Here is a 10,624-nt window from a genome sequence, read left to right on the forward strand (position 1 = left end):
CCTACCCCTGACCCCGCCCCTAAACCTACCCATCACGTGGGTTTAGACAAATCGTACGAATCCGTACGAGTGAGTTCGTATGAATTGTTACGAATTAGCCACCTTTTAATCATTCGTACAAATTCGTACGAATTGGTCGTGAGATAGCGTTGAACAATCTCATCTCACGGAATGATAATAATATCAAAACAGAAACTCTCAGTAACGGTGTTCATTTCGATCCTCAGTCGGACAGTCAGAGAATATATGCTGTATGGAGATGGAACAGGTATAGTTCAGTTTAATTACGGTTATGACGTATTTGTCATCTGCTTGTATCCACTATTAATACAAGCCTGCTGTAGCGGACCCCGTCTGAATGATGGCCAAAAATGTACTGATAAGTACATAAACGAATTGAGGAGGCATTTTCTTCGAAAACTAAATTTCCAGCGGCTGGCTCAGATTTCGGGAGTAAATGGAGAGAGCTATGTGGATTAATACATGATCCAGCCACACAACACAACACCTACAACGCTTGGGAGATATTCTCGTCGTCAGTGCAGCAATGGCGGATGTGTACAACTTGACCATTTTAACGGTGCTATGTTAAAACGACAGTGTCTGTCAACGTGGGCGGGGCCTGTGGCTGTTGTGACGTCACACCTGCCCCATGGCTGAAAACAGGTTTATGGGGATTCAAAAACAAGGAGTGAGTGGATTTTTATCACTATAGGGTGGTTGTGTACACACATTGCCAACACACATTTATGTCCAAATAGGTCCCCTTTAAAGTTTCTAGAGAGATATAAAGTTTCAGAGATATAAAGAGGAAGTTACAGTTTCATAACTACAGTACTTGGGGTTTAGATAAAAACTCTTCTGTTCAAAGTTCAGGGCTGGTTAAAGCTCCTCATTGTTTCTCATGTTTCAAGCAGTTCAGCTCTGACAGGATCAGTGTGGCTTAAACCCATAATCACACGGGTCTTTTGTTAATATTTCAACTGAAATCAAAGTAATAAAAGGAAAACGAGTCCAAATTAAAGCAATTTCAACTAATCCTTTTTAGAAATCATCTCGTGGAAACTTCTCCTAGCTTGGACGCTACTGCAGCCAGAAAATGCTTAAAGTGCCCCTATTATGCTTTTTCGAATATTACCTTTCATGCAGTGTGTGTAATATCGCTGTTTGTGAATGTAAAAGGTCTGCAAATGTTTACAGATCAAAGTGCACGTCAAATAAAGAAAAGAAAGAATAGCCCAGATTCTGAACTAGGGCTGGGCGATATGACCAACAAAAATGATCACGATCATTTTTTTATATCAGTCGATATTGATAATTATCACGATAAATGTCAAATCTTTATTTCTTTCAAGTTTAAAGGCAGATTTTTGCTCCTAAGTGAAAGTTGTAGAAACCAGAGCGTTAATTGTGGTTTTAAACTACTCTTTATTGTCAGAACATATCATGACAAACACTTGCCAAACATATATTTCTTAGTTTCTGCATGTGCTAATGGGGGATATTGTTAAGTCTTGAAACAGGTTTGTGTTGCCTGACTTTGATGGCACGTATCTTCAGCACAGTTTGCAGTGCAGGCTGCAATATTAATATTACATGTTTTATCTCGAAACACATATTTGACAGTGAGTAGAGAGTAAATCTGCATCCTAACTCAAGCTAATACTACTATGTTAAGTTTATGTTCATTAACAAAAACAGTAACATCTGTTAAAAAAAAATTAACAACCAGATTTTTATTTGGTAAAATGTAATATTCTGACTGAGTTTTATTAAAATTAACCATTGGTTATCCAGTATCATGCATTTAGATTACGATAACCACAGATAAAGCCAGGCATAGCCTACAGCACCTCACTATCATGGCAAAATGTAACTTTATGGTTTCTATGGTATTTGTATGAAAAAAGTAGCCTAAATACATTATTAAATACTGTAATTATATTCCATTAGTCATTTAATACATTAATGATATAATACAATTCAGTATGTATATCCCACATTTCATGGTGCAGTTAATATTACTAGGCTAACGTTACAGTAAATCCATGGTAAATGGATTCAGTATCAATTCATATTCTGACTGTATCACAGTGTTTCTCCTGTTTGTCAGCGCTGTTTCATCTGCCTTTAAACTGGTTTAAATCACTGAGACATTAGTGTTCTTCGCTTTATTAATCGCTTCTTACTGGATCTCGTGACGAGGCCGACCAGAGTAAACGCCTCTGCTCTGAGCTCGCGCTCAAGGGGGTAATCCATCGACCGGAAGTTGAAGCCGGCCGGGTGCCGCCATGTTGTAGCAGAACTTCACTTGCGTTAGCATTTCCATTGACTCCCATTCATTTTTGCGTCACTTTGACAGCGAATAACTTTACATCTGAGGCATTTAAAGACTCCATTTGTCCATTATTTATTTCTAAAGAAACACGACAATGTATAAAGGGCTCCATTACCTTCTATGTTACATTATGGCCCCGTAGAAACAGATTTAGTAAAAATAGGCTAACGATTGCGTCATAACCACTCGACTCTCTGTCGCGCTGTACAGAAATTACCGTAAAGACAGGAGGAGAAGCTCGCAGGCAATCGGGGGGACGCCTCGTCAAGGGAGAAGCCCATAGATAATGAGTCCATAAAAGCAACGGAATACTTACTCCTGCTCACTCACGATAAAGGACTCTTTGCTCAAGTTCCCCGTCTCTGCAAGATTAACGTTGGCAGTTTTCACGCACAGCTACTAGAAGATTAACGTCTGTCAGACAGGTTGCTCACGTCATCAAGCTTAGTTTGAGTCGGTCTGAGTCTGCGCGTCAGGAACGGAAGTTCTCAAAAATCGCTAAAAGTGGGCTTCAACTGTCTCAACTGAGTTCCAATGAGATCGCTCTGTCCATTTCTTTTACTGTCTATGCTCGCGCTGCGCTGCCGTTTGGACTTTGAGCCGAGCGGATAAACAGTCCGTGAGGCGCGCGTGGTTCAAATGAGTTTCGTTCCGCTTTTGGCGCATAAACATTATCGAACATTTATCAAACTCTTGATATCATTTTATCGAGAAACATTATATCGCGATAATTATCGTTATCGTTTTATCGCCCAGCCCTATTTTGAACTGTTGAAACGAGTCGTCAGCAATTCCAGTCTCACTTCCTGTTACAAGCCTACGTAACAATGTAATAAATTTGTATAATGCCAGTCTATGGTCTTTGGCGAACAACGTCATCCTTCAAACACTTTAGTTGTAGCTGATGAGGCCTGAAGGGGTTTGGTTCGTGTTGTAGACATGTTGAGAAGACGCTGTTTTCAGATCAGAGAATCCACTCTGATGCACTTCAAAAGGACGAGGACTCGCTCTAAAATTGATACAGAAAAAAATTACGCCTCCGTTCATTTCACTGTGTATGAAGTGCATTCAGATATGGTAATGAGCGTTTGGTTTCCGACACGCGTTGCGTTGCATTGCAAGCAGTAGACCAGTCACAGCAGGCTGGACCATCTGACCAATCAGAGAAGAGTAGACCAGTCACAACAGGCTGGGCCATCTGACCAATCAGAACAGAGTAGACCAATCACAACAGACTGGGCCATCTGACCAATCAGAACAGAGTAGACCAATCACAACAGACTGGGCCATCTGACCAATCAGAACAGAGTAGACCAATCACAACAGCCTGGGCCATCTGACCAATCAGAGCAGAGTAGACCAATCACAACAGACTGGGCCATCTGACCAATCAGAGCAGAGTAGACCAATCACAACAGACTGGGTCATCTGACCAATCAGAGCAGAGTAGACCAATCACAACAGACTGGGCCATCTGACCAATCTGAGTAGCTCTCAAAAAGGAGGGGTTTAGAGAGACCGTGAATGAACCGTTTTCAGACTCTTTGACAAATGAGTTGAATGCTTATGTTTAGGAGAACTAACAATTGTATCATACAAACAAGTCAAGACTCAGTCAGGACCAATGCACACTACCAGTCAAAAGTTTGGTTAAGTTGCTAAAGTTTTTTATTTTTTTGAAAGATGTCTCATATGCTGCTCACCAAGTGTGAATACATTTGATCAATAAACAGTAGAAAACAGTTATAATGTTACATTTTATTACAATATAAAGTAACTGTTTTCTATTTGAATACATTTTAAATAGTAATTTATTTATGGCAGAGCTGAATTTTCAGCATCATTACTCGAGTCGTCAGTCACATGTTCCTTCAGAAATCATTCAAACTTATTAATATAATCAATGTTGAAATCATTAGAATCATAATAATTTTGTGATAAATTCTTTGAAACTTTTTTTAAAAAAGCATTTATTAAAAGTATAAATATTTTGTAACAATGTCAAAGTCATAACTGTCACTTTTCATCCATTTAATGCAACCTTGCTAAATAAAAGTAGGCCTATTAAACTTTTCAACAGTAGTGTATTAAATGACATTATATGTTTTGCTTTCATTAATTGTCTTGCTTGAGAAACAAATAAAGACAAAAACAGCCATACATCAAATACCATCTCTTATAATACACATAAATGCTTCCTGTGTTTCTAAAGCACATACACAAGAGCTGACAACCAATGCGTGTGTTTCAGCAGCAACTTCCTGTCATGTGTCATACCACATAGAGGCAAAAAACCACAGCCAGTCCAGCTGCTACTGCAACAGAGCATGAGTTACAGCGAAGTGTTGTTGGCTCGTGACTTCACTCTCTCTAAACTGCCCTTCCAACCAACTTCCCCAATGGGAACACTTGCATATTCCCCAATCTCTCGCTCCAAGCCAAGCGTTACATTCTCAGGGCCAAGGTTAAGCAACCTTATCGTAGTGGGATTAGCTTCTTAATGCCAAAAATAGCCCAACCTCTGCAAAAACACCCACAAGGCCTCAGATCACTTAAAAAAAAGGGCTTTCAACGTCAACCCTGTTGAGGTCATTGAGGAACTGAAGAAGAAGAAGAATCACAGGCCATCAAACCACAGGCTGAGGTAAAAGGAAATATGAGCCAGATTACCGCTCACAAGCTCATGGGCGTTGGCGCCACGCGCGTTTCAGTCATGTTATTTCCGTATGCAAGAACTCAAAATGAAAATGCAAAGGGCGACACAGTGGGCGACATGAAGCCCGCCGAACAGAAACCATGGCTTGAGCCCGTCTCCTGGGTGGTTAATGTACTCTCCAGATGTGAGGCTTTGGCTCCGCAGACAACAGCTGATGTGCGTTAGGCCACTGTGTGTAAACACACACACGCCAGCATTCGAACTGAACCTCTGCAATACTATGCCAACACTGATCTGATCTTTTTTCTGTATCTTTACACGTCTTTTGCAAAGCTCATCTTGTCCTGTAAATCTTGTGGAGGACCACGTGCTCTGTGGATCTGTGAGCATTTGAGGTCCACCATTTGAAAGCATATTTATATCCAGCAAATTTAGCAGATTTAGTATTTTAACTTTCTGCACCTTGGCCACAACTGTCCCATATTTAAAGTAGGGGCTGTCAATAGATTAAAAATTTGGTTACACTTTATTTTAAGGTGACGTACTTACATTGTACTTACTCAATTAAGTACTGAGTAATAATATTAATTAAAGGAGCTGTATGTAAGAAATGTATTTCAATTAATCATAAAATGGCCCTGAAATGTCACTAGACATTAAGAAATCATGTACATTTCAAATACTTATATCACTGACAACAGTAGTCTGGCCAGGATATTGTCATTTAAAAAGTGCAGTTGCAGCCCTCAACTGATGTTGATGTTGTCATGTTGTGTTTTGGTCTGATGCTCCACCCTCCACCTATCTACCAATCACGAAGTCAGTAGTGTTGCGGCATCCGGGTTGCCAGCTCTGCTCAGTTACCACAGCTGCAGCTCGTCACGTTCCTGCTGGATCCTGCAGCCGATCTGGCAACCTCGAGTCAGGGAGGAGGGGAGGGGATACACCACTCTACAGTAATTTGAAAGTGATTGTAGTACTAGTTTTGGCCACAATCTTACATACAGCTCCTTTAACTACATGTACTTACTATAGAGTTGCTCTTAGGGTTAGGTTTATGGTTAGTTACTTATAATTATGCATTATTTAGGCTACTGTTATTACTAATTATTACATGTAGTAATGTGTAAGTTAACTACGTCACCTTAAAATAAAGTTGTAACAAAAGGTTTATCGATTAATCGCACCCTTTTGTGCGATTAATCAATCCTAAACTTATCATGAAATTAAGCATACACCATTTATCTTGCAATTCTCACTAAAACATATCCATTGGAGACTCCAAATAACACTTAATAACCAATTGATGATATAAATGATCCATATAACTTCCATAAATGTATGCACACCAAAGAACACACACACACAAAACATCCCAAAACAAAACTTTTCAGAATTCGGTGTACATTATGTGTACAGTGAAACAACAAAGAGATTTTTCAGAGCCTGACTGCATATAACTACAGTACACGGATCACGGATTCAGAATTACTAAACACAGCGACATAAACAACATGACAGATAAAAAAAAAACACACATGATTTATTTGTGTATCAAAAGGAAAACGCTTACTGTACGACTCACAAAAGGACTCACGCGTGCTTACTGTACGACTCCTGTACGTGACTTCAATCTTCTTTACCTTGATTGTAATCCTCATCCATCAAAACTTCACTAGCAAGACGCTGGTTCGCTTTATCCAGCCGAGAAATGTAGTTTGCGTATCATCTGGCCATACAGCGGTGGGATGCTTTCTTTACATTAGCGCTGTTTTGGACTGATTGTTTGAATGCATTCACTTACTGGATAATTGGACTGAAAACTTTCCCAGAGTTTAGCGGCTTAAAATGATCTACCGTAATCGCAAAAATTGACAGCACTAATTTAAAGTCAATGTGAATTGCTGTTTGCTGAAATGGTGCCTAAATATGATTAGGCTATTTTTAGTTATAAATGGGAAGCCATTTCAGAGGAAGAGCAAGTTATGGCAATACAAGATTACAGAGACAAAGAATTTTTTTGAGTCGAAATAATATGCACCATTTCATTTAGAATAAAAAACATGAATGTGCATTTATAAAGTAAACGGGGTCAGTTTAATGTCTGTCTATAGTGTGCCGCTCTGTTTGAATGGGTTTTTGGTTAAAAGGTGCAGGGGTGACGTATTTCTGTAGGCCAAAACCTGTAAACGAGTTTGCATTTTAGCACTTCTGGTAGCATCGTCCAGAAGTCAATGGGGTTTTTGGGTAAATGCTAGCCTGGTTAAAACCAGACCATTCTCAGTTGTAACTGAGTTATGGTCTGGCAAAGCGTCATAGACAAATCATTTCCAAAGGGGCGTCACCAACGGACGTCACGGATAGACCTAAACCCAATCAGAGCGATGAAGGAGATGGCGTATGCAGAGCGGTGGAGAAACATCTCCGAGTGTTGTTCTTTGCTCGGTTTTTAACAAAAAGGAAACGTTCAAATCGCTTAAAACAGACGCGATAGCTGATTCGAACGAGTGATGTTCGACGGCGGCATCCATCTTTGTAATGTAGGCTACAAAATCTGCTTCAAAATCCCAGCGCTGTCGTCATCATGTAAAGCCCGGCCCAACGTTTCTGATTGGTGCCTCGATTTCGATGGATTGGAAATGGGCTTGAATGAGCTCTTTGCCAGACTAACTTTCAGAGCAAATCTAAATTTGCCGGAAGTTGTCTGGGTTTTCCCAGGCTAGGTAAATGCTTGAAGGTGACCACGAGCTCAAGATATTTTCAGGTTTTATTCTACCATATAAAACACATCAGTAATACTCTCTTGTGATTTTTTAAAAGCTTTTACTTGTCTTGTAAGGTAAACTCATGTACTCACTAGTTTGCTTTCACAGCCTCGTGTTTATAATCGCACTCTTGCAAACTATTATAACTAAAATTTTCAGGGAAAATGGTTTTAAACAGACTGAAAGAGTTATCGGAAGCTTTGACTTCTGTTGATTGTATTTATTTACGCTTTTATCCAAAAGTCAAAGGAAAAATCCTAATTGGCTTTTCTATCAAGGCAATTAGGGTGATGCAAACTTTCAGGTTGGCCTACAGAAATGTCTATATGCTCTTTATGCTAGTGTTCTCCAAAGTGTTACACATACACATTTAAAATGTAGTCGTTCTCTTTCTGTAAAACAGCGCAAAAAATCTTAATGACTCATCCTGCACTACAGATTTTTGTCCAATCAAATTCTCTCTTGGATTACAATGCCCCGCCCCCTTATACCCCCTGAAACCGAGTAGCAAGTAGAAAATCATGATCACAGCTATGACATAACTAACAACCTATTCCCTATTTCAGAAAATAAGGGAAGAAATAAACAAAACTTCCGATGAGAAATACGTCAACACAAATAAAACTCCGCTCGTTTATCAATTCAATTGGGTTTTTAAGTGGAACAATGAGCGGCGATAATGGTGCGGTCACTTCTTTCACTTCTTGTATCATCATTTCGGTCGAATTTGTGCAGATGCAGTGTGCGAAAGAGGCACAAAAAAGGGGAAAGATGAAACAAACACTTTATTCAGCACATGCAGAGGACACAGGAAGCACAGCTGAGCAGCCGGAGGGTATTCTCATGGGAAAAACAAGGGCTTTGCAATCTCCATAGAGTGCCATTTGTTGTCTGTCTCCCTGGAAACCACAATCAAACTGACAATCATGACATGATAGGCCTATACTCATACAGCTCTAGTAGAAAATCTCAGTCTCGTGACATGTGTCTGGCTGAAAATATCATTTCTGAGCATAGCTGATGCCTCAAATGAATGCTGCAACAATCTATATCCTCTCTGAAAAACATTAGTGACACATATCTGTTCTCTGCCTCTGATCATTTATTTCTCAATGGTCCATTAAAGAAAAAGAGACCATGGACCATTCTTGGACTGGTGCATGAGCACATGCACATGTCTCTTCTTTACACAAAGGCATAAGGATGATCCATGTAGTTCCAGTCAGGATCACCTATGCCAGCCTTTTCGAGGAAGTACACCCCTATTTTTATTTCATTTAAATCAATGCATATCTCAGTATGAACATGCGATGTGTTAGACAGATGTTGAAGCTGTGCTGCGGTTATTGCCCTGAAGGCACGAGACGTAATGCTTCTTGCCTCAGCAGTCTGGCACGTGTTTCAATAATAATTACAAACGCCGTTTGCACACACAAAAAAACGACTATAAGCAATACCTGACAGCTCATATGCATATACGAGGTCAAATAATAAACTGGGACTGTTTTACACTCTAGTGCGCTCCAGCCATGCACGCGCCTGTGATGTCCAAAACGCCGCCTACATAGGTAGCTCACTACGTGTTGAGACACAGCCCACAGAGAGAGAGTAGTCTCTTGAGTTACTAACCACAGCAATGGACGTCCTCACCGCCTCCGACACACTTTGTCTGAGCTCCGCAGCCGTCCCAGGCTTGCTCAACCTTTTTGTGAATTTTCGTACTTCGGACATTTTCTCCTTCTTTAGTTTGAATGTAATTCCATCAGCGTCTTCATTGCGGAAAGCGACATCGCGGCACGTCAATCTGCGCGTCTGACAGAGATGCGGATGCGGGAGGGGCGGGGCCTCATGGACCAGCGTTAGCCCCGCCCACCGCGAAGGGTTGCCTGATATTCAGCAATCCCTGGTTTACATATATTTAAGTTTTATATTTTTATATTTTATACTTAGAAAGTATATCTTTGGGATTTTTTGATATTGTAACCATAAGATAAATTATGTGGTAAAAAAATGTCACCTCCAAAGTAATAATGAAATTAATGGGATATGATCAAAAAATGAAAATTCTGTCATTTATTCACTCTTAAGTTGTTTTAAACCTGTATAAATATATATTTTTTTCCTATTGAACTCAAAAGAAGCTATTTTGACGAATGTGTTTAACCATGACAGTTGACGTTAGCCATTGACTTCCATTGTAGGGGAAAAAATACTACGGAAGTCAATTAACTGGTAACCAATATTCTTCAAAATATCTTCTTTTGTGTATAAAACAGAGGAAAGAAACTCATACAGTTTTGGATCAACATGAGGGAGAGTAAATGATGACAACATTTTGGGTGAACTATCCCTTTAAGTGTGAGCTTTAGCCATTTCACTTTTGTAATACGATTTTTAAGACAGCCTTGGCCTACCTCTTCTATCAGCAGTAAATCATGTTACATTGCATACACGAATTTGTGTTCATGTGAATATAATTCAACATACTCATTAATATGATTATAGGCTGACACCTTGTGGTCGTGGTCGGTACTAAAATGTATTAATGCATGTCAATAAAAGTAAGAAAACTCATAACATAAATTCGTTTTTTTCAATTGTGATGAAGGTAACCATAAGACAATAATATTGCATATATGCGTTGTATTTTTATGTGTACAAAATGCATGCTATATACAGGGTTAGTTATAGAAATATAAAACTACATATATTATCTTATATATACACATACATACATATTTTTTATACATTTTGTACAGTGCTAGGATTCACCTGACAGCTAGCGAATACATCCATACAGCTGGTTTTAAAGCAGTGGTTCTCAACCAGGAGGCCGGGGCCCACTAGGGTACCAGCAAGCTTCCC

At 39.5% G+C, this 10,624-nt stretch overlaps 1 protein-coding gene across 5 annotated transcripts in view; it reads right to left on the minus strand.

The window, feature by feature from the left end:
• The window catches only part of dock11 (dedicator of cytokinesis 11), a 101,727-nt gene extending 92,120 nt beyond the window's left edge, over window positions 1–9,607 (minus strand). For 4 of the 5 annotated variants that reach the window (XM_056259290.1, XM_056259288.1, XM_056259289.1 and 1 more), the window contains exon 1: window positions 9,389–9,605. In XM_056259290.1, the coding sequence (XP_056115265.1) occupies window positions 9,389–9,490 (102 nt within the window). In that variant the 5' untranslated portion in view covers window positions 9,491–9,605. Of the gene's footprint in view, window positions 1–9,388 lie in introns of all 5 variants that reach the window. The other variant, XM_056259291.1, reaches the window with a different exon arrangement.
• Window positions 9,608–10,624: the final 1,017 nt, after the last annotated feature.

Source organism: Rhinichthys klamathensis, unplaced genomic scaffold (genome assembly GCF_029890125.1).
Source record: "Rhinichthys klamathensis goyatoka isolate OS25496 unplaced genomic scaffold, OSU_Roscu_1.1 h1tg000165l_1, whole genome shotgun sequence".
Taxonomy (NCBI): Eukaryota; Metazoa; Chordata; class Actinopteri; order Cypriniformes; family Leuciscidae; genus Rhinichthys; species Rhinichthys klamathensis.